General features: G+C 33.9%; 2 protein-coding genes, 1 non-coding gene and 1 pseudogene across 3 annotated transcripts; 3 read left to right on the top strand and 1 right to left on the bottom strand.

Annotated features, from left to right (window-relative positions):
* The first annotated feature begins 5924 nt into the window (after positions 1-5924).
* Positions 5925-9320, top strand: LOC145584209 (equilibrative nucleotide transporter 3-like; annotated as a pseudogene).
* A 2257-nt stretch (positions 9321-11577) lies between these two features.
* Positions 11578-15139, bottom strand: LOC145584208 (uncharacterized). The gene is made up of 3 exons (XM_081641106.1): positions 14937-15139; positions 13045-14865; positions 11578-11788 (listed from the first exon to the last, which is right to left on the bottom strand). The coding sequence occupies exons 1-3, from the start codon at positions 15137-15139 to the stop codon at positions 11578-11580; spliced, it is 2235 nt and encodes a 744-aa protein (XP_081497232.1).
* On the top strand, positions 14650-14756 carry LOC145587106 (small nucleolar RNA R71). The gene has a single exon (XR_014101140.1). It is a non-coding gene; the product is annotated as a small nucleolar RNA R71 (small nucleolar RNA).
* An 8199-nt stretch (positions 15140-23338) lies between the features above and the next one.
* Positions 23339-25122, top strand: LOC145585218 (putative cinnamyl alcohol dehydrogenase 1). The gene is made up of 6 exons (XM_081641939.1): positions 23339-23424; positions 23504-23617; positions 23711-23941; positions 24178-24463; positions 24550-24700; positions 24807-25122. The coding sequence occupies exons 1-6, from the start codon at positions 23339-23341 to the stop codon at positions 25001-25003; spliced, it is 1065 nt and encodes a 354-aa protein (XP_081498065.1). The 3' UTR covers positions 25004-25122.
* Positions 25123-25317: the final 195 nt, after the last annotated feature.

Raw genomic sequence — 25317 nt, 5'->3', positions numbered from 1 at the left:
CATTTTTACTTATACTGCATAGTACATACTCGTATGGAAGGCATAAACATATTAAAACTTTTCTAAAAAAAAATAAAAAATAATAAACACATAAATCTACCAGCTAGCAAGCTAAACCTATCAATTCGAACACTTAAAAGTCGTATGTACTTCATTCTCACTTGAAAGATTGTTTCTAATATCAACCAATTTTAATTTAATTAACATCTCTTTATCAAAATTTATAGATGCAAATTATTTGTTTAATTCCTGTCGAAAAAAATAAAATAAAATACAGTATTTGTTTAGTTACATATCTCCTCTAATCAATTTAAAATATTTAGGAAAAAAAAGATTATTGTTTTAAGGAAATTTTGTGAAAAACTACCTATTATAGTCTTGAATTTGCGAGAAACTACCTATTAAAAAAATGTTATAATTGACTACCTAATTTTCGAAAAATGTTGTAATTTACTACCTTACGCCTGATTATGAAGGACTTTGACCAAAGTTCTCCGGTGTTGACTTGGTCACGTGACCATCACGTGACACTTAATGACCCTTTTCTTTCACCAAGTGTCACGTGACCAAGTCAACACCGGAGAATTTTGGTCAAACTCCTTCATAATCCGGCGTAAAGGTAGTAAATTACAACATTTTTTAAAAATTAGGTAGTCAATTACAACATTTTTTTTAATAGGTAGTTTCTCGCAAATTTTGGATTATAATAGGTAGTTTTTCACAAAATTTCCTTGTTTTAATATTGAAGAAAGGAAGCACAACTTTCGTTCTAATTTAGGGTCTGTTCACATTTACTTAGGCCCTGTTCTCTTCACCTTAAAAAAAAATAATATTAAGTAAAAATAATTTCAGTTCAGTAAAAATAAATTCAGTTCAGTCAAATTAAATTTCAGTTGAGTAAAAATAATTTCAGTTCAGTAAAATTCAGTTTTTTTAAAGAATAATTATAATGGAAAATCAGTAAAAAAAAAAAAAAAAAAAAATTCAGTTCAGCAAAAAAAATTTCGATTCAGTAAAATTAATTTAAGTTCAGCAAATATAATTTTGTTTCGGCAAAAATAAGGTGAAGAGAACGGGGCCTTAATTTTAGTTCAGTTCAGTTCAGTTCAATTCAATTCAGCTCCAATCAGTTCAGTTCAGTTCAGTTTATCTCCTAATTTTCCTCTCTCATAAAATATTCATTTCAGCTCAGTTCTGTTCAGTTCAGTTCAACTCAGTTCAGTAAATATGAACAGGTCCTTAATTAGCTCGCGTACATAATCTTCTTTTTTATTTTCTTTTTTATTTTTTTTAATCGTGTATATAATCTTTAAAAACTACTATTCAAATTCTTTGTTGTCTATATTCTTTAAAATTTATCTATTGTTTTTTTGATGCAAATTAATATTTAATTTTTTAAGGTTAATTTTTTAGCTTTTAGGTCAACACATCACCCATGCAATGTACAAATTTAACCCCTCCTCTCTTTCTGATACACAAACTTTTAAGGCAATATATACATACAAGTATATACTTGTATGATTTATGACCAAGTCATGTATATATAAGTAACATAAAAATAAATTTTAGATAAAGGCGCACTTGATATATATTACCTCTGTTTTTTAGTTGACATGTTTTGACTTTAGTATTAATCACACACCTCTCTTTGACCGTGTTTTGTGATTTATACGTATTGAAAATTAAATTATAATCATGTGGGGTCTTGTTAAATTCATCCCGGGATATATTTTCAAGATACCATTTTTTTTTTTTTTTTTATAATTTTCACTATTCTGTAATTAAAAATATTAATGATTGAATTTGTGCATTGACAAACGTGACTAAACAAATGTGTCAACTGAAAAGAAATGGAGAAAGTATAAAAATGAAACCATTAGAGTGTTTGGGTAACATACAAGGCACTAACAACTCAAAAGCTGGCATTACTATAATAGACCAACTACATACATAAAGATTGTTTTTCTCACTAGCCAAATCATTATGGGTGATACTTAAAGGTTACAAATTTGTACAAAAAAATTGCCACAATCTTGTGGCACTTAGGGCCTGTTCTCTTACGTTGAAATTCAGTTCAGTTCAGCTCAGTTTAGTTCAGTTCAGCACAGTTCAGTTCAGTTCAGTTCAGTTCAGCTTCTAATTTCTTTCTCTTATAAAATATTCATTTCAGTTCAGCTCAATTCAGTTCAGTTCAGCTCAATTCAGTTCAGTTCAGTCAATGAGAACAAGCCCTTACTCTTTGATGTCACATAAGTGCCATATATATAAGATATGATTCATCCTTTTTTTTTTCATTTTTCATTTTTTACTATTTATTTCAAAATTTATACTATAAATAAAGGTGATTCATTATGATTAGATGAATAGAAAAGAAAAGAAAAATATGATTAGATGAATAACAATAATGGATATATTTTTTTTTTTTTTTTTTTTTTTTGAAAGAACAATAATGGATATATAAGGGAATGAAATATATGGAAATTAGTATACATTATACTTATGGTAAAGATATTTTTCCTTTTAGCTTACATATTCTTTACCAATAATTATAAATTTATTCTAATAGATTACTTTGTGCAATTTTTTAAAAATCATTTAATTTTACATTACGAGTATCTTTTATCTAATTTAAATCTAATAAATTTTACAATAGCCATTAATAGAAATAGTAGTTAGCCATTGTAATTGAGTCATTGAGTCAATCTTAACCCTCTAATAAACAAGCTAACACTTTTATAATATGACATAACCCTCCAATTACAAGCTAAGACTCGTTTGATCCATTCACATAGTTGACTATAACATATAAAAGAAACTAGTTAATGTATTAGGGCTTGTTTAGTTCACCTTATTTAACTTATCTAAACTTATCTGGTCTGATCTGATCTGTTCTTAATGTCAGATTTGACTAAACTTTGACCTTAAATATACGATAATCTATACGAAAACAAATTTATCAAGTAGGGTCTTTTTAAATTCGTAATAATGTGTATTTTATTAATATTTGATTGTTATAATTCTTTTCATTAAAATATTAAAGATATTTAGCGATAAAAAAACTGCACATAAAATGATGATTTGATCTGAACTTATATTTTTCTGATCTAATCTGATCTGAACTTTTTTTTTTTTTTCCTGAAATAAGTCAAAATAAGATGAACTAAACAATGCCTTATTAACACAAATTAAAAGGAACCTTATTCTAAAGTTAAATAGTACAATAACTCTTCATACTTAAACAGATACCAGGAGTGACACGTGTCACGTCCGGGTGTTGTATTTTCCCTCCAAAACTCCCCTTCCCTTTTTAACCTTTTTTTTTTTAAAATAATATTTGATTCTATAATAATATCATAATAAATCTTTTATATTATCTTTATGACAACTATAGATTCCTTTTTATTTGGTATTCATAATTATATATATATATATATATATATATATATATATATATATATGTCAACTCCTTATTAACTATATTTTAAATGGAGTATTATTATATTTTTTCAAAAAAATTATAATAAATTGATTCATATAATAGTTGTTAAAGAAATTACTTTAAAACATCACTTAATTTTTTTTCAAATACCTCTAGCTAATATTTTATATCAATTTCAATTCAATACAACTATATATTCAAGTTAATTACAATTTTGTTTATGAAATTTTACTAATATGCATACATATTATAACAAACTTATATACTACTATAAAATAAATGTTGTGTTTAACAAATGATTTTTTAGATATAAAGGTGATATATTATTCGTAATTTTGTGTATGTTTGCACTTTTGCTAATAATTTTAGTGGAGGTTTTAGTTTGTTGTTCGATTGAGTTTTAATGTTTATTAAAAATGCATTTATAAATAAGTATTCATTAATGTGGCCAGTAGACCTGATCTAGCCCAGCCTGAAAAATTCTCGGATTCGGGCAGACTAAGAAAAAAAAAATCCATTTTTAGATAATTTTTTTCTTTGCTTATTTATATATATTATGATATTATAATTTCTATATATTAAATTTGTATGTTTTATCAAATTTTATTTGTTGGATATAATTAATTTTCTTAAAAAAAAAAGTTAGCTAGACTTATCGTGCATGACACAGGCCTTAAGCTTTTTTTTTTTTTTTTTTTTTTTTTTTTTTTTTATTCTTAATAATTTGGTCTAAGCCTTTTTTATGATATTTTTCATTTTCAAAACCAATTTTTTTATTATTATTTTTTTAATGGTATCCTTTTTGTTCACCTATAATGTCATATATATCCCCCTTTTTAAATTGTAATACTTCCTATACACGGTATTATTTTTATAAATTATTACAACACTTTCTTATATAAATTTTAATTACTACTGTATTTTTTATAGATATAACTCTCCTCGCATGGTCGTAGCTCATACCCCACTCATACTTTTTTTTTTTTAAAAAAAAAAATATTTCTCTTCTCTCACATTTCTAATTTTTACATAAATTATTCACCCACTATCATTATTTTTAATCTTTAATCCCCCAATAAACCGTACTTAGCTCTTATTTTAACAAATTCAAACAAGCGCATATTTTGTCATCCTAGTACAAAAGTCATCATAAAACATTTACAGAAGCATCCCAAAGAAATCATGAAAATGTCAATTTTACCTTATAATTAACATAAACTGTCATCGTAAAGATTAACTTGTACATCCTCGAAAAAAGAAAAAAAATACTGAGTAGCAAAGCTACTAGTAGACATATGTTGGAAATTTTGATGTCCATCTACAACAGATAACCTTGGCCTTGCTTATAATAAAGTAGTCAGTATATGGAGGCCCTGTTCTGTGTGATTGGGCTGGGTAATCAGCCTTTTCATTTAACAATTATTATTACTTTTTTTTTTTTAAGAAAAACACACAAGTATTAACTTATTATTATTATTATTATTATTATTATTATTATTAATATTATTATAGTCCCATTACTCCCATCAATCGCATAAAATAAGAAAAGCGAAATGTTTGGAATCTAATATTAAAGTAAAAAAAAAAATCATAAATAGTTTTGCCTTATTTAAATTTTTTTTTGATTTTTTTAGGAAACCGTCAACCATAATTGCATAATTCAAGGGAATAATTTTTTTACGTAGAGTCATGCCAATATGTCATCAATTCACAATCAATTAATTTAACCAATCAGAATTTCATATGTATAAAATAGGAAAGAAAAATAAGTTAAAAGGTGAAATACATTCTATATGGGTAGATGTTTTTAAAATGCCCAAAATAGTATATGGTACTAACAAATTAAAAAGAGAAAGATTTTGTAAAATAAAAAAAAAAAATGAGAAAGTTGAAGCTAGAAGTGGGGAAAGATGTAGGCCATGTGTGTTAATTTTTTTTTAATGCTTTATGAAAGTAATTTATCAATTAGAATTAGGATTAGATAATGTTATAATTAATTCAATTTTATTTTGATTCAGTTTAATCTTGTTCAAATTCATTATTTTACAGTTGAATTGATACTTGAAATTGAGTAATCATTTTGTTTATTATGATATATATGTTAGTGGACCATCTCAACCAAAAGCTTAAGCTGATAGTTGAGGCCCAGGAATATGTTTAATACTCTATCACGCCCCCTCACACGAGAGCCCGTTTGGGCTAGAAGTGTGGATGCAGCATGGGCCCTCCTCATACCCAGCGCTTAATATTCCACTTGAAAGTGGGGGGTGAATGAGATTCGAACCCGTGACCTATATGTCACGCTGGCTCCGATACCATGTTAGTGGACCAACTCAACCAAAAGCATAAGCTGATAGTTGAGGCCCAGGAATATGTTTAATAATATATATGCAATATATATGCAAACCTAAGGGCACCTAATAACAAAAATTTATGTTGGTGCATCATTTTAGAATAACTAATAATTAGAATTGTCAATTTTGTCATGACTAAAAATTATGTTGTCTTTTTCGACTTTGTGACAGGTGGTACAAGCATTGGATTTGGTACTGAAAATGGAGCTACATTATTGGTAATATGCTCCAACTAATTTGAATCAAATTTTCAATACAACTAGTTAATTGTTAGACTACATTTACACGAATTGATGAATTGATTTTGTGTGTTATTAGGGGCATAGGAGTGCATTACTCCTATGTTGGATATTTGGGATAGGATCTCTCTTGTCATGGTACACCATGCTTAGCATTGGGGACTACTACTATCATATATTTCCGGTACTAAACTTCTTGTTGTTTGTTTGTAAGTAATTTTTGTTTATTTCGGGCTAAATTGTGTTTTTTTTTTTTTTTTTTTTTTTGAAGAAATACCACCCTTCAAGAGTACTTGCCTTTGTTTATCAGCCATTTTTGGTTGAGACAATGGCAGTACTGGCTTTCTACATATCGAAAGTTAACAGTAGATGGAGAAACAATGGCGGATTTGGTCTATTCTTCCTTGCTACACTAGGTTGTTTGCTGGTATGTCACCTCTACATTATTCTAGCCTTGTTGTTGTTGTTGTTGTTGTTGTTGTCATCGTCTGAATCTTACTTAAGGCCCTGTTCTCTTCACCTTACAAAAATAATATTAAGTAAAAATAATTTCAGTTCAGTAAAAATAATTTCAGTCAGTAAAATTAATTTCAGTTCAGTAAAAATAAGTTCAGTTCAGTAAAATTCAGTTTTCTTAAAGAAGAATTATAATAGAAAATCAGTAAAAATAATTTCAGTTCAGTAAAAATAATTTAAGTTCGGTAAAAATAATTCCAGTTCAGTAAAATTAAGTTCAGTTCAATAAAAAAAAGTTCAGTTCAGTAAAAATAATTTCAGTTCAGCAAAATTAAGGTGAATCAAACAGGGCCTAAGTGTGTATGCAGTAGCTAAGTTAATTATATTCTTATATTTGATACAGTTGGATGTGATTACCTCTGGAGGAGGAGAGCTGAGAAATTATGCAGTACTATGCATATTTGTTGGCCTCTTTGGCATTGCAGACGCGCTAGTTAGAGGAGGGATTAGTGGAGACCTTGCCTCTATGCCATCAAGGTTCATGCAATCCTATTACGCGGGCATGGCAGCTTCGGGGACCTTAGCTTTCTATCTTGAGGATTTTTACCAAAGCTGCTATTGGTGGTATACGCAAGGGCGCCTGTAAGTTTATTACTTTTCATTTGTAGGAGTATTTTGTTAGGAAAAATGCATTTAATTAAGGAAAATCTTTGCCTAATTTACTTAAAATAATCTCAATCAACTATCGATTATTCTACAATAACCCTAACTTTCACTTTCACCTTCACCTTCATTTTCATCTAACAATCCCAAAAACTGGTTACCTTTTAAGAAGGATTTTTTTTTATTTTTTTATTTTTTTTAAGTAATTAAGATTCACTTGTCACACATTGGTCCAAAAAAATCAAAAAGCAAAATTAAAAAAGCACAGCCATGAGCCACCACTATTTCCCAAAACTCAGGCCACCAGAAACCTTTCCCAGCCTCATCCCCCACTCCCTAGCACCACTGGAAACCACCAACTCCCTCCCCTCGAAACCCGACAAAACTCCAAATTCTGGCCCTTGAAACCGCCCCCATCCCTCAAAACCGCCCATAACTCAAACAACCATAGGCGATTTTGGGGTAGTTTTAAGGGCAAGGGTTTGGGTTTTTGGCCGCTTTTGGGGCTGGGGAGGGGTAAGAAGTGGCGGTTGAAGGCTGGAGGAGGTGGCTGCTTAATTTTTTAAAAAAATTTTTAACCACTTACAACCCGACACGTGTCCAATAACCTACAATAAAAGTTGTTGCCTTTTGTTGACCGGTTGCGGATTGTTAGAAGAAATACAGAGGTGAAAGTTGAGATTATTGTAGAATAATCAATAGTTGGTATTATTTAAAGTAAATTTGGCAAAGTTGAGATTAAAATCTATGTTAATCGGACACGACTAATATCGTAAAGTGTCCGAGTCGACACGACACTTCGCGGACACGAACACATGACACGTATTCGATGCTTCACTGTGCACTCATACACCAGGAGATTGTCATTTATTAGGAGAACTTATCGAAGAAAAAATTAAAATAAAAAATAGGGGTAGATAAATGAAATATTCAAAGCTTTTGTAATTATATAATTATTTATATAAATTTAAGTATCGTATTGACGTGGGTCCCTGTACCCGTGTCCAAATATCAGACAGAGTCCCAATGTCTTAAAATTTTGAAACTTGCCGGATAGGACACTTGGACACGTGTTCGTGTCCGACACCCGTTCTCGAGTCCATGTAACATAAATTAAAATGTATTTTTCCCAATTTTTTTTCTTAATGTTGAATTTAACTAATGATCCATACCCTTCCATCTGCAGTATTATTCATGTCAATTGCTGTAGGGATCGAATTGATTTGCTTATGCATGTACCCATTTTACTTTTCAAACTTGCCGATAGTAAATTACTATCGAGCAAAGGGTACCAATCAGGCAAGTTTCACCACTTTGTTATTGTATGATATTATTTTTAGCTTCTGAATTTCTAATTTAATGAATATGAAGTTAACAAGACAACTCCTTAAACATAAAGGTTGTGGATGTAGTTTGTTTGACGCAGAAACAATTGTTATTCTTGAACTGGGATTATGCCTTAGTCATCTACTTGACATATGTTCTGTCGATGTCGATTTTTCCGGGATTTCTATACGAAAACACCGGCTCTCACTCCTTAGGATCTTGGTAATCAACTAAACTAGTCTGTTTTGGTTCTTTTTTCTTTTCCGAATACATTGAAGATATTAATTGGCCACTTTTGTTTTGCAATATCTCTTACTTTTCCATTAGTTGCTGAATTTCATTCTAGCACTCTTATGCCTCATTGATTTTTATACAATATGGTTTTGCAGGTATCCTGTATTACTGATTGCAGCATATAATCTTTCAGACTTTATCGGCAAATATTCCCCTTTGGTCAAGGTGATAAAGATGGAATCTCGAAAGGGCCTGGTGATCTTGACCCTTTCTCGATTCCTTTTTGTGCCCCTCTTTTACTTCACTGCACGATATAGAGCGCAAGGTTGGATGTTCTTGCTCACATTTCTGTTAGGATTCAGTAATGGCTACTTGACTGTGCATGTGATGACTTTGCTTCCCAAAGGTTACAGGGTAAGTAGTGTAATTTGATGAAAAATATAATAACTCTGTTATATGATTTTTTATCCAGCAAATGATAACTAAGTTATGGTTTTAATTGATGTTTAGGGACCAGAGCAGAAGGCACTAGGGAACCTATTGGTGCTTTTTCTAGCTTTTGGTTTACTTAGTGGTATCAGCCTTGATTGGTTGTGGATCATTACTTGAACAAGTTGTCATATAATTATACTTTTGTATTATATGTTTGTAAACTTTTGAAAAAGCTTAGGCTGCTGTTTCAATAACAATTGACATTTATTCATATATAAAACTGCATATTATTTTGGAAAGCCTACCAGCACTTAATTAAGCACTAAATGTCTTTAGAAGCCACATATATGGCTCAAGCTGGTGATCTCCATATGCAGTATTGACTATGAAGTCCAAGGATCCAGTGAGGGCCTTGGAGAAGAATTATTAGTCTAGAACGGTAAAGGGTGGCCGGAGCTCTATCTAGTACTATAATACACTTGAGCAATGATTACCTTCATTTGTTGTTCATCAGATGAATTTACAAAATCATCTACACCAAGCACGCTCAAGGCCTCTTCTTTCTTAGATATACTGGTGCTAAAAACCATAACTTTCAGTCCAAAAGCCTTACCAAACTTTACAGCCAAATGTCCAAGACCACCTAGCCCAATCACCCCAAGACTGTTACCAGGCTGGTTCATATTATGGCGAACCATGGGAGAATAAACTAAAAACTAAAAACAGGAAACAGGGAAAAGGTCGTGTTTCCACTTTTCTGTTGTGAGTTTTTAAAATTATCATGATTTTAATCAGTCTAAATAGTTTTTTATTCATTATGTGACATGTATAATGTACTTTTAAAAAACAAAAAACCAAAAATAGAAAACCATATGTCCATAGTGATGTCAAACGTACCCTCAAGTAGCGGTTTCACTCATGAAAAGTAAACAATTTGTGCACTTATTTACAATGTCACCACTAGATAAACAATTGTTGTTTATCACAAAGATCAACTTTGTACTAGTATTTTTCCCATCATACCTGCGACTAAATTCCTAAGGCAATAGAATCCCTGATTCTCTAGCTGCCCATCCTAGACAATTCACATGTTGAGTCTCAAAAGCCATATTCAACCAATTATGTCAATAGCAATAGGCCAATAGTAGCAAATCAAAATGAAGTTTAAAATAAGAATTAGAATCACTTTGTACAATCATACAACACATTACAATTCTAACCCATGGAATTTCAATAAATGAATGTAAAAATGAGGAATTTCATATTAAATCATAAGCAATTTTTTGGAGTGAATTGACCACATTATCAATGGAAATTTATACTTAAAATACTACAATATCACTCTTAAAAAATGACACCATGAAATCTCTGATTGGCCTATATTAAGTATTTTGATTTTTAGTTTGAATTATTTTTAAGGTCCATAATATATTAAAATTGTATTTATATTGTGTATTCTTTAGAATACATGAATTTTTTAAGAAATACATAATCATAATTATGAAAATTCCTTTGTGTCCCTGCCTTTACACCACCGCCAACAACGGGTAATTCCAAGTTTCTCTTCTTGATAAACAAGAAGCGTTTCTCATGAGGGTAAATTTGGAATTACCTGTTGACGGAGTGAACCTACCGTTACCCCCTTGTTCAACTTACCCCCTTTTGCAATTTACCACTGTCGTGAGTACTGCCCAGAATTAGTTCCCACCTCCGGCGATAAATCGTCGAAAACGGGAGACAAATTTGAGGTGTCGATCAATTAAAAGGACTGCTAACAGTAGGAATAAGCTTCAATGGAGGGAATTGAGTCTAAAAGGAGGAATTCGAACTCGATGACAGCTTCAATGGAGGAATTATTCAAGTTCGATGACGGCGTCAATGGAGGAAGGTAACCCTTACCCTTTGGGGTTAACCATGCCATAAATTTTACCCTTTCTTATTGGGTTTTTTGTTTGATTTTGGCGGCGAAGCCGCTTATGTTCGCCGCCGATAATGGTGGTTGTCCCCGGTGTAGACGAAAGAGGAAGATGATGGGGTGACGGTGGTGACGAAAGAGGAAGATGACGAGGTGACGGTGGGGACGAAAGAGGAAGATGATGAGGTGACGGTGGGGACGAAAGAGGAAGGTGATGGTGGAGGTGTTTGTTGTCGGTGGAGGTGGAGGTGAAGGCAAGCTGAAATGGAACGCCGCTAACGTTACACCATGTAACGGCTTCTTCAGTAGTCCACGTGACTTCCTCAATGGAACTCACAGTCAGCATTTATTCAGCTTAAAAACCATTTGTTTACAATTCCCTAGGCGTTTTTATTACACATTTGCCACTAGAGAAACACTTCTTGTTTATCAAGAAGAGAAACTGGGGCGCCCCCGCCAACAAATCCCAAACCAGCTACCTGCAACCTACCGCTTCCGCACCACCAAGCAGCAAAACAACTACCTCCAACCGTCGGACAGCAGAGTATCCACCAGTAGCTCTCTCGCCGCTCCACCCATCGCACTGCTGTAGCAGCCCAGTCTGCCGCATCCTTCAGCCCCGCAATCAATCACCATCGCCCAGCTCTCAAGTCTCAACCTCACATCAACACCATTTCCAGTCACCAATGCAACCACGACCTTCAATCCACGCCGCTTCAATTCACCAACACTAAAACATAGCAGCAATTGTGACAATTAGAACCTCAAATCCACCATCAATTACATCAATTCACTACCCAATTACAATAATTTCGGCCTCCAATCGCAACAACAACCGCCACCTTCAATTCACGCTCCAAAAAAAACACCAAAACCCAACAATTTGAACTTCAATCCATTGTTAATTACATCAATTCACCACCCAATTACAACAATTCTGGCCTCCAATCGCAGCATGATAAGTCGTATATTGAGCATGTTTTTAAAGTTCATTTAGGTAGTTTTCAATCTTAGATTAATTGTTCATAGCTTTTTTTAGCTTGTTTTGATTTGGTTGTGATCATGTTGTGCTTTTATGGGTAGTTTCGATGTTTTTGATGTATTTCAGGATGAACGAGACTAATTTGGATGGTCACAAGAGTTTGTTAAGATGGAAGAGTGATGATACCCGTGTCCGCCCTAGCAGGGCAACATTGCCCTGGCAGCCAGGGCAAAGGAAGGAGAGGAGAAGAGAAGAGCAAAGTAGTACATAGATGTATCTTACCCCCATCGCCCTGGAGGACAACATTGCCCTGGCAGCCAGGGCGAAGAAGAAAAGAAGTGAAGAATTCAACTCCTACCCACCCGGACCGGGTGGCATTGCCCTGGCAGACCGGGCGAGCAGAGTATTTTGCGAGGAGGCGAGTTTGTGTGTCGCGCCCGACCGGGCGGAGTTTCGCGAAGCCCATTTTCTTATTTTTCGGGATTTCTTAATTAAGGGATATAAATACCCATTGTAAACCCCGATTAAACATACTTAGTTATTATATTTTGCAGCTTTTAAACATTCATTAGAACCCTAATAATCTCTCTAGATCTAGATTAATTTGCATTTTCAAGTTTTGATCTTTGTTCATCAACAATTGGTACTTTTCTTCATTCAAGCAATTGGTATTCATCTTTATTTCTTCTTTTACTTTTAATTACTTATTAATCATGTTTTCTTCATTGATTATTGTTTTTGCTTTCATTAATATGTGTGAGTAGTTTCTTTATTCCAAGATCTAGCGGAACCCAAATATGATTAATGCATGATTTAATTCTTTAAATTCTTTAATAATAATTGTAATTGATATGCTTAATTGATTGTGCTTATGCCAATACTAGATTAGGGATAATTAGTATTGTTATTAATCCATTGTTTTAATCGCAACGGGAGTTGGGTTTTGACGGATTTGAATAAATCAATTGAGGGTTTTGCGCACATGATTTCTATTGGAAACACACTGATTAACCAAAGGGTTAGTAGCATCAATTCTCAAACAGGTATCACCATCAAAAGTAAAACTATGGTCATTGAAAAGCTTAAACACAACTTGTTTATCCTGAGCTCTAATGGTTACTTGTCCTTTAGGAACATCTATTAAAGCTTGACTTGTAGCAAGAAAAGGACGACCAAAGATTAATGGGATCTTAAGGTCTTCTTTCATATCCACTACAACAAAGTCAACTGGAAATACAAGTTCACCAATCCCAACTAATACATCTTCAACTACACCCTTAGGGAGTCTAACAGTTCTATCAGCCATTTGAAGAGATATGGGAGAGGGTTTAAGTTTTTTCAAACCTAATTTTTCATACAAAGAAGAAGGCATTAAATTAACACTAGCACCTAAATCACACAAGACCCTATCAAAATATGTTTCGTGTATCATACAAGGGATAGTAAAACTACCAGGATTGTGCAATTTAGGTGGTAAGCTATCATGTAAAGGATCAGGACATTTCTCCTTTACTACCAAACTTTCTAATTTCTTGTCATTATGATCATGATCTAGAATTCCTTTCACAAAATTTGCAAATTGAGGCATTTGAACTACAAGATCGGAAAAAGGAATGGTAGCATATACCTTCTTAAGAGTCTCGGAATACTTCCCAAAATGCTTATCGAGCACAGCTTTTGATAACCTTTGCGGGAAAGGCATCGGCTCCTCATATGCTTGTGGAGCAACATATTTGGGACCTTCTCTCTCATGCTTCTCAGTTCTTGACTCCACATTGCACACTTTCTCTTCTAATCCACCCGTAAACAATTCATCACTCTTCACGAAAATTGCATTGCATTGTTTCGTCTGGACTTTTGCTTGATCTTGAAGAGTTGATAGATGACTCACTTGTTGTGATAGTTGAGAAAGATGAGTTTCTATCCTCTTATTTTGAGCAACAAGCAATTGAATCGAGTTTTCAAAATATTCATTTTTCTTTGCTTGTAAATCAAATTGCTTTGATATAAGCTCTTGTTGTTGACGCTGGGAGGTAGCAAAAGTCTCCATAATGGATTCAAGATTTGAAGATTGAGGTGGTGGTTGGTGCATGGGATGATGATTTAAAGGTGCCATTGCCTGAAAAGCTGGTGGTGGTGGAGGATTTGCTATAGCTTGAGTGTTCTTGTATGAGAACCCTTGATGATTTCTCCACCCTTCATCAAATGGCCTTGTGGAGGTCGTGGTATAGAAAGCATTAGCTTGCTCAATCGTCATTCCATCATAATTAGGTTGACACTCCCGCGTAGTATGGCCTTGCAATCCACACATTTGACAAGTTTCCATCGAGGGTCGAGGGGACTCAGCTTGGAGTTGATTGACTTTATGAGTTAGTGCCTGCACAGAACTAGTCAACATGGTTAGCGCATCAACATCATGTTTATTACCTGTGTTGATAGCATTTCGTCCCCTTGGATGGTAATTATCATTAGCCGCCATCTTCTCAATCAAATCCTTCGCATCGGTTGGATTCTTCGTCATGACAGAACCTCCAGACGCAGCATCAATGTATATGCGAAACTCATGGGTTAAACCATTATAGAATGTTTGGATCAACATCCATTCTGGAATACCATGGTGAGGGCATTGTCTCTGCAATCGCTTAAACCTTCTCCATGCCTCATATAAGGATTCATCATTATATTGATGGAAGGTAGATAGCTCGTTCCTTAATTTTGCGGTTTTCTCTTGCCCCAAGAATTTTACTAGGAAGGCCTTAGCAAGCTTGTCCCACGTATCAAAGGAACCAATACCTTCATCTCGTAGCCACTCCCTTGCCCTATCCCTTAATGAAAAAGGGAAAGGCGTAGTCTAATAGCATCATCAGTGACACCGTTGAGCTTCATAGTGTCACACTTTTCCAAGAAACTATCAATGTGAGTCACAGGGCAATCATTTGATGAGCCCGCAAAAGAATCATTGAAGATGAACTGTATGAATTGGGGCTTCAACTCAAAACTCTGAGCGGTGACAGGTGGTCTAACAATACTGGAGATAAATCTGGTTGTTGTATCCGGAATACCATACTCCAAAAGAGATTTTGTTCCTGGGTCAACCATGTTCCTTATATTTCGATTTCTCCTTCTTCTACCTCTTCGTCTTCTTGCAGTAGCTTCGATCTCAGAATCAAAAGGTGTTAAATCATCTGAACCTGAACTTCGAGTTTGCATGCAACAAAGAAACTAAAACGAGAGATCAAAGACACCAGGAACAATAGCCGAAGCAACAAAATATATGCTTAGTAAAACGAATCACAAATAACTAGAATGAAACCGTTAGTCCCCGGCAACGGCGCCAAAATTTGATAGGCGTGTCGCGTACCTAACAAAAATAACCTAACAAGACCACTACTATGTAGACGGGCAAGTAAGGGTCGGATCCCAAGTTACTATAGTTCAACTAATTAATTAGACTCAAGTAACTACTAAGCAAGTAACCAAATCAAATAAGTGAGAATTAATAACTAAGAACAATATCAACTAATAAGCAATGAATAATAATACTATGGAATTAATCAAGAACTAAAAACATCTAAAATTAAGTATCCCCACTAATATGAATCAATGTAATAGAACAATCCTTTTCCGATCCCTCAATTAAATCAATAAACATTCCACAGGACAGGTGCTCCCTAAAACAGTACTAAGAGTTTCTTTTGATCAACTAATAGCTTCCCTAACATGCAATCATACCTATTTTCATGGAATCATACATATTAAAGACGTTGAGAACGGCATCCTATAAGTCCTAGCAAGAACAATTAGCTATTTTCATGCATAAAAGCTCTTACTTTTAATTAGGGTTCTAAAATCAATTAAGAATCAACTTTCGTTGTAAACCTAATCACATTCAACAATACTATTTCTAGTTAATCATTGATAATAAAACCAACCCTAACAAAGAGGAATTACAAATTAATTAAATTGGGAATTGGGAATCAAATAACACATCAATCCATATTAGGGTTCAACCTAACCCTAGATTATGAAACTACTCACACATGATAATAGAAATAACAAGACAAATAATTAAATAAAACATAATAACAGTAATAAATTAAAGAGATTAAGGTTGAAAGTGAAGTACTTGATATTGAATTAAGATGAATGCTTCAATGGAGTTCTATGTGTTCTCTCACAAAACAACGTAGAATGGAAAAAACTATAATATCAATTAGATGTTTTAAAATAGGGTTAAAACCCCTATTTATACTTTCCTAAAAATAAACATAAAATAATAAATAAAATAAATCTCATGCGCACACGTACACGGCCGTGTGCTGATGGGTACACGGTCGTGTAGCTGACCATACCTGATCTTCAAATTTCATCATATACGTACACGGTCGTGTAGCTGAGAGGTACATGAGCGTGTAGGCGGACTTCATACGGAGATGGAATCACACGACCGTGTAGCTCGTGGTACACGACCGTGTAGCAAACACTCGCACTTAGAACCTTCGCATGACCGTGTAATTAAGGGTACACGGCCATGTAGCATTATCATCAATCATCATCTAACACTCCAATACACTTCTCATGACTTGCAAATATCTTTATAAAGCTCTCCAATCCACCTCAAAATGTCGTGGCATGCTCATAATCACTCCAAATGCTCCATTTCATCCGAAAGTCTTCATATGCCTACAAAAATCAATCAAATAGACCAAGCCACACTAGAAGAAGGATATTAGCGAGAAATAGCTCCGTAGAGCTTAGAAATCATACAAAAATAGCTATAAATTGAGGGTAAAACATGGTATAGAATGTCTACATCAAGAAATACCACAGAGTATCTTCTCCGTGTGGTGACCCAAGTTGAGCTACTAAAGAGAGGTCGAGCTAAAGACCTTAAACAAGCGCTAAATGGGAGGCAACCCATTTCCTTTTTTGTTTTATTTTCCTTTTAGTTTCTTTTTTGTTTTATTTCCTTAGGTATGATCCCTCCTCTGCCAGTAGGGCCTAGTTTTCTTTTTCCCTTGCCTGTTCTTATTCGATATATGTTCACATTGAGGACAATGTGAAGTTTAGCTTGGGGGAGGGATTACTTTCTGCTTTGAGTTCTTTATACGACTATGCTTCGATGATGATAAGTAATATATGTGTGATTTTAAAAATTGAAAAACTTGTTTTTGAAAACCCATTCACTGATTGATTTGGAATTGAACTTGTTTGTGGCTAGAATGGTCTCCTCGCTCGACCAATATGGATAGCTTGAGTACCTATGTGAGACTTTTGAGCCATTTCTTACTGATACATCTTATTTCAGCCATTCTTTTTTCATGTGTGTTAGATTTTCCTTCATGTAATTTGATTCTTGGATTTGCTTTGCGATTATTTGAGACTTATGACGCAATGTGGAAGAGTGATTGAAGTTCCTTTTAGATAATTAGAGCCAAAACTTCTTAGGTGTTTGATGCTTATTCTATTTTCGTTTTATTTTACATTAACTCTTAGGATGAACCAATTTGAGCCATGATTCCCCTTCTTTGACGCCTTACATTTTATGCCTTAGAGCCTTTTTGTAGGTTTATTTGATGGAGAATCAATGTATTATTTATGCCCTGTTGAGTTTTATTTGGAAAATAAAAGAGAAAGAAACAAAAAAGAAGTTAGAAAAAAAAGAGCAAAAATGAAAAAAATTCAGAAAAATAAGTTTGTGTATGCTCTAAGTTTCAAAGAAAAAAAAAAGAAAAGAAAAATTGAAAAAAATGAGAAAATGAGAATGAATAAGAAAAAAAAAAAAAGCAATGTTTGTCATTGAAATCTATGTTGTCTTGTGAATAAAAGTGAGAATAAGGGCATGCTTATATGTTGTGCGGAGGATATAAGGTTGGTTTGAACCCGACATTTGGCTATGTAGTGGGATTAGGATTTTTGTTATTTTTGAGCACCACATTCCCAAATGACATCGTCTAACCCCATATAACCAAGCCTACCCTTATTTAGGATCTCATGACTTCCGTACTTGCATCATCGCATTACAAGTGGAGAAAATCTATGAGCAAATCTAAAGAGGACAATTACATGAAGTCGACGTGCATAATTGCAATTAGGATGAGTGATTTCTTATTCTAACCCTTATAAACACATGAGTGGCTTATTTGTTTTATTTGCACAACTAAAGTGAGATGCTATTCATATATAATTAAGTTGGTTAGGGGAGATGTGTGGAAAGATTGGTTGTCAATTCCGAATGCATGAAGTTTATGGTGGTTTTATAATTACTAACTTGCATTTCTTGTTTTTTCACTTGGTTTTAATTCGTTCGCACATATATTCTTGCTTGAGGGACCATCCTACTCTTCTTGTGTTCTATGTTTCAATGCTTGAGGACAAGCATTGGTCTAGCTTGGGGGAGTTTGATAAGTCATATATTGAGCGTGTTTTTAGAGTTCATTTAGGTATTTTTCAAGCTTAGATTAATTGTTCATAGGTTATTTTAGCTTGTTTTGATTTGGTTGTGATCATGTTGTGCTTTTATGGGTAGTTTCGTTGTTTTTGATGTATTTCAGGATGAACGGGACTAATTTGGATGGTCACAAGAGTTTGTTAAGATGGAAGAGTGATGATACCCGTGTCTGCCCTGGCAGGATTGCCTTGCAGCCAGGGCAAAGGAAGGAGAAGAGAAGAGCAAAGTAGTACATAGATGTATCTCTACCCCCATCGCCCTGGAGGGAAACATTGCCCTGGCATCCAGGGCGAAGAAGAAAAGAAGTGAAGAATTCAACTCCTATCCGCCCGGACCGGGCGGCATTGCCCTGGCAGACCGGGCGGGCAGAGTATTGTGTGAGGAGGCGAATTTGTGTGTCGTGCCCGACCGGGCGGCTTTGCCCGGTCTGACCGGGCGGAGTTTCGCGAAGCCCGTTTTCTTATTTTTCGGGATTTCTTAATTAAGGGATATAAATACCCATTGTAAACCCCGATTAAACATACTTAGTTATTATATTTTGCAGCTTTTAAACATTCATTAGAACCCTAATATTCTCTCTAGATCTAGATTAATTTGCATTTTCAAGTTTTGATCTTTGTTCATCAACAATTGGTACTTTTCTTCATTCAAGCAATTGGTATTCATCTTTATTTCTTCTTTTACTTTTAATTACTTATTAATCATGTTTTCTTCATTGATTATTGTTTTTGCTTTCATTAATATGTGTGAGTAGTTTCTTTATTCCAAGATCTAGCGGAACCCGAATATGATTAATGCATGATTTAATTCTTTAAATTCTCTAATAATAATTGTAATTGATATGCTTAATTGATTGTGCTTATGCCAATACTAGATTAGGGATAATTAGTATTGTTATTAATCCATTGTTTTAATCACAACGGGAGTTGGGTTTTGACGGATTTGAATAAATCAATTAAGGGTTTGAAGTTCATCACGGGAGTAGTTGAATGGATGATTAGGAATTTAGAGTAATGTGCTCAAAGTCTTTAATTTACATGATTCCACGGAAGTAGGCTTGATTGTGATTAGAGAAGCCATTGATAACTCAGCTCGGGAGAGACCATTGGTATTATTCATGGATTACTTTTCCTCATTAATCAATTGAATTATGTGTTAGGGGTAGAACGTCTATAGCATTAATTGTATTCGTGGTGATGATTGATCTTGGATGTTTTTAGCATTGAATTGTCATATTGTTTAGATTTAATCGTTTTAATTAGTTCTTTAGTTATTGATTCTCACTTATTTGATTTGGTTACTTGCTTAGTAATTGCCGAGTCTATTTAATTAGTTGAACCATAGTCTCTTGGGATCCGACCCTTGCTTGCCCGTCTACATAGTAGTGGTCCAGTTAGGTTTATTTTTGTTAGGTACGCGACACGCTTATCACAACAACAACCACCACCTTCAATCCACGCTTCACCAATAGCACCAAAACGCAGCAGCTATTGCGACAATCAAAACCTCTAATCCACCATCAATTATAGCAATTCGCCACCCAATTACAACAATTCCGCCTTTAATAGCAACAACTATTTTGAATTGTGCTCCAATTGAAGATCCAGAAGGTGCGCTCATGGAAGAAATTCGAAAATAATTTTTAAAATTAAAAAAAAAAATTAAATGCTATATTTATATTAAAAAAAAAAAAGTACTTGTATTTGTAATAATACATACACGTATAGTATAATTTGTCTTTTAAAAATAAATAAAAAATTGACCAACCATAACATACCACGTCAACATGTTATGGTGTTAGTAGAATCATCCATACTTATACAGTGTCAATTAAAACAAGATAAAAGCAACAATTTTATGAATAGAAACAAAAATTAAGCAACAATTTTATAAATAGAAATAGAACTTAAACGAACTTGATTTCTAGGAACGTTGAGTAATAAAGTGATAAATTACAGATATAAAATTATGAAAAAAATACTCCAGTAATGACTCTAATGAGTTTATTTATAGACATTATTATAGGGTTTTAAAAAAAATAGACATTATTATAGTGCTATTTTAAAATTTGTTGGGTTATAGCTATTGGCTCTGGAATTTTATTCGCAACTATTTCATAGTTGATAATAGATCATTGGAAAAATTTGCCACCATTAATCCCAACTTTGCTCTATTCACCAATATTAGACCCAACTTTAGTTTGTGTTCCTATACTCCTGATTTTGTACCCCATTAATTTCTATCAAACACAAATGTCTTGGAACTGGTTGAAGAGGTAAATTTTGTTAATTTGTGATTAGTTGCACATGATAGATTAAAAAAAAAATTTTAAATCCACAACCACTTCCACCACCACCACCTCCCCTTCTCTACCTCCTCCTTTAGTGTCACTCGTGAAATCACCATGGGGGTGGTCGAAATTCGCCGGAGAAGGCAGCGGGTAGAAGGGATTCGACGGGGAAGAGATGGGAGGGTTGAAACGAAGGAGGAAGTGGGTGAAAACGGAGGGAGAAAGTGGTGAACTTGGAGGTGGAAAGTGGTGGAATTGGAGGGGGAAGGGGACGGAAATGACGGCCTGCCTTCTCCGGCCAATTTCGACCACCCCCCTGCCGGAAACAGCAGGGGTTGCCCTGCTGCCCGAACGACAGGGGCTACCTCATGCCTGAAACTACAGGGGCTGGATCTGGCGGTTATAGCAGCGGCTGCCTCCTACCGGAAATGGGAGGGCCTTCCTCTTGCCGGAAACGGCAGGGGCTGCCGCTTGCTAGAGCCTAGAGGTGGCGGGGCTGCCCCCTTTGCGTGAGGGTTAGGGTTATTTTTAATTTTTTTGGACCTATCACGTGTCGACACGTGTCTGGTAACTTGCAATATCAAGTTAGATGATAGGTTGAGTGTGATAGTAATTAATGGGGTACAAAGTTGGGAGTGATATGGAATGTACTAAAAATGGGATTAATATTGGCGGATGAGATAAAGTTAGGATTAATGATGATAATTTTTCCTAGATCTAGATTTGATTAATTTCATATTTAGGCAATAAGTATTTCATTTAATATCTATAACGAAATAGATAACTTTCAAATCTATTGACAATTATGAAGTGCAATCATGCAAAATGCATCAATTTCAGTCTAATTTAACATTAAGTAGGGTCTTAAACTAAGGTATCACCTATCTCCTTTAACTTGAATCATCTCTATGTCATTTCTATAGGATTGAAATCAACAACCAAGTTTATGCTATAGCTAATTTCTTTGTACTCCATATTTTGTAAGTGCTGAGCGTATCATCCAATTTAATTACGTGGTACGAACAAAAGTCTAATAGCAGAATCAGCTGTTGTAGCACGGCAAGTCGGCAAATTTGAGCCACTTACTTATGCCTTTAAGAGACTTTTCTTTTCCAACAACCCCCAACAGGCCAACACTACTATAAATATCAAATTATTATCAACTAAACTCATTGATTAATTAATTTATATTATTAATCTTTTCTATTGATTTCACTCAAAGTATCTTACCCAAAATAAAAATATCCAACCCAAGAAATTTCAGGTTCGTTTAATTTCTTTTTTATTCATAAATAGCTAGGGATGAGTGTATGACACGTGTTAATTTTTGGCGTAATATTTTCCCTTTAAAACCTTTTTTTCCCCTTCATTTTAGCTATTTTCTAATGAAGTGTATTATGTATGGTTAGAATCTAATTATTTCCTATTATTTAGATTGTTATTGTTTCAACGATAATATATATATGTTATAGGTTTGTGCCAATTTGGGATGATTTTACAGTAGTCGTTTGAAAAGTGACTACCATATTATTTTAATAGTATACAATATGACTGGTTTATTTTTTTCACCAGTCACAATTAGTCTTATTATATCTACTATGCATACATATTTATTGAAAATTTTAATCTTATATATAATAATTTTTTTTCGAGAAACTATAAAATAAGAATAAAAATTACATAAATGTTACTAAAAATATGATAAATCAAAAAAATGTTGATAATACTATTTTATACCTAAAATTAAGTAAAATAATTAATTATCTGAAAAAAAATATATCAATTATAAACTTTGTAATCACGAAAACATTATGGTAGTCATATTTCAAATGACTAATATAAAATTAAATTTGACTAAGTTATTTGATTTTCTTAAATAAATTATATTTATTTTTATAATGAGTGGTTGAACTATAAGTTCGTTACTCCGTATAATTCTTTTGTAATATCATGCGTTGTACGGGATTTAAGCTAATTATATAAAGAATCAAATATTAAATAATTTAATTTTCAAACTCATACCTCAAACCCATAACTCAAACACATAAAGGTAAGGATCGAAGGAGGCATAGGCGGATCTATGAAGGGGCCTGGGTGGCCCCGGCCCCTCCAAATTTTTTATTTTTGATTTAAGTGTGTGTAAATTTATGGGTTAAATACAATTTTAATGCAATAAATAATATTAAATTATCTTTGTCATAGTGATAATGCATTTAGTTTGGACTAAAAGTCTTAGGTTCAACTATAAATGGCTGCAATTTACAAATTTTCCTTCTTATTTGGTGCCCCTCCACACTAAATATTCTACATCCGCCAATGGAAGGAGGTACCACAACTCCAGTGGTGTTTTACTGTATTTAACTATTTATTATACATAATACTTGGTATAACATACTCCGTATTAAGTACCACGTGAAAATCTAAAATGATGCGTGTGTGTAACACTGTAAATTCAATACTCCTTGTTGAGTAAGAGGGGGAGCTCAATGCATAAGCTGCAAAAAAGCTTACATACAATCTTAAACTTGATATTGTTTATTAGCAGAATCAGCTTAGTATGGCTTCGGGAAATCCACATAATTGCCTAGGGTGGGCAGCTAGAGATCCATCAGGAGTTCTATCGCCTTATGAATTTAATCGCAGGTATGAATGAAGGGTGTTGTACGTGTTTTGCATACTTGAATGAGGTTTCTATGTACTGAATATTAAGTACTCTTATCAGAGCCGTTGCAGCTGATGATGTATCAGTTAAGATTACACATTGTGGAGTCTGTTATGCGGATGTGTCTTGGGCAAAGAACCTTCCGGGTGACACCAAGTATCCTGTTGTGCCCGGGTATGTAGCTTTGTAATGGATTTTTTACTGCTGAATTGTATACCAATGAAATTGACCTTCGAGTTCTGATGAAGCTGTGTTTGCTGTTTTAAGGCATGAGATCGTTGGTGTAGTGAAAGAGGTTGGGCCAAATGTTGATCGTTTCAAAGTTGGAGATCATGTTGGAGTGGGAACTTATGTCAACTCATGTCGAGATTGTGAGTATTGTAATGATGGGATGGAGATATATTGTGTGAAAGGATCAGTTTATACGTTTAATGGAGTGGATGCAGATGGTACAATCACAAAAGGAGGTTACTCGAGCTATATTGTCGTTCATGAAAGGTAGGTTTCATATATATAGACTTAACCTTGTCGTTTTTACTCTAATTTACTCTGTTCTTTTTCGTTGGGTAGTGTTAGATGACTTTATTCCAGTCCAAAATGGTTGCATTTTGCTTTGTTGATCACGGAGGCCAGAGAAATTATTCAGTATCTGTCAAGAGAGTTTAGTACATGTGCTTTAGAGGCTTAGACACTGAATCTGAATCAAATATCTTTTCGTGCTGTATTATTTTCAGGTACTGCTATCGTATACCTGAAAATTACCCCTCACATTTAGCAGCACCGCTATTATGTGCTGGAATAACTGTCTATTCTCCTATGATACACCATAATATGAACCAACCTGGTAAAAGTCTTGGGGTGATTGGGCTAGGTGGTCTTGGACATATGGCTGTGTTGTTTGGAAAGGCGTTTGGTCTGAAAGTCACAGTTTTTAGCACCAGCGTATCAAAAAAAGAGGAGGCCTTGAATGTACTCGGTGCAGACAACTTTGTTATTTCTTCTGATGAACAGAAAATGAAGGTAACTACTGTCAAAAACTTGTAGAAGTAACATAATTCTGTATTAAGTCGTATCTAGTCTAATTAAGTACCTAATGCTCAATCTAGGCCCTTGCTGGATCATTGGACTTCATAATTGATTCTGCAGCAGGACAACATCAGTTTGATCCATATTTGTGTTTGTTAAAGACTTTTGGTACTTATGTTCTGGTGGGATTTCCGAAAGAAGTAAAATTCAGTCCTGCAAGTCTTTTACTAGGTCTGTTTACCGAATGAACTGAACTGCTGAATTCCATTCAAATAAAATATGCTAATTTTGCAAAACCCATCATTTTTTTTCTCTGTATTCTATGATTTTTTAACAGGTATGAAGACTTTTTCTGGTAGCACAACCGGTGGTACTAAAGTTACTCAAGAAATGTTGGAGTTCTGTGCTGCAAAGAAAGTATACCCAAAGATAGAAGTTGTTCCAATTGACTATGCAAATGAAGCTTTTGAGAGGCTTGTAAAGAGGGACGTGAAATATCGTTTTGTGATCGATATTGAGAATTCCCTCAATTGATATGTTTTGTAGAAGTTTGAAGCCTACGTTAGGCCAAACCATCGAAACTATGCTGAGTAGGCTTGATAATTAAGCTGGTTTCAACAGGATGGAGTGGAGATTTTTTTTCATGAGCATTATTAATTTATTATACATGTAAGCTTGTAATAAAAGGTCCTAAACTTAGTTATTTGCTACCTTGTGTCTATTGTGCGTTTGTGCAGAATGAATTCTGCAATACAGTACTCTTCACCCTGGAAGTTGGAATTTGATCCAGTATACACTGGAGTACAAATTTTATTTATTTTTAATTACTATTATCGTTCTACAAATAT

This window comes from Chenopodium album, chromosome 16 (assembly GCF_948465745.1).
Source record: "Chenopodium album chromosome 16, dcCheAlbu1.1, whole genome shotgun sequence".
In the NCBI taxonomy this organism is placed as follows: domain Eukaryota; kingdom Viridiplantae; phylum Streptophyta; class Magnoliopsida; order Caryophyllales; family Amaranthaceae; genus Chenopodium; species Chenopodium album.
The sequence above is the reverse complement of the archived record's forward strand: the minus strand, read 5'-3'. Positions and strand labels throughout refer to the sequence as shown.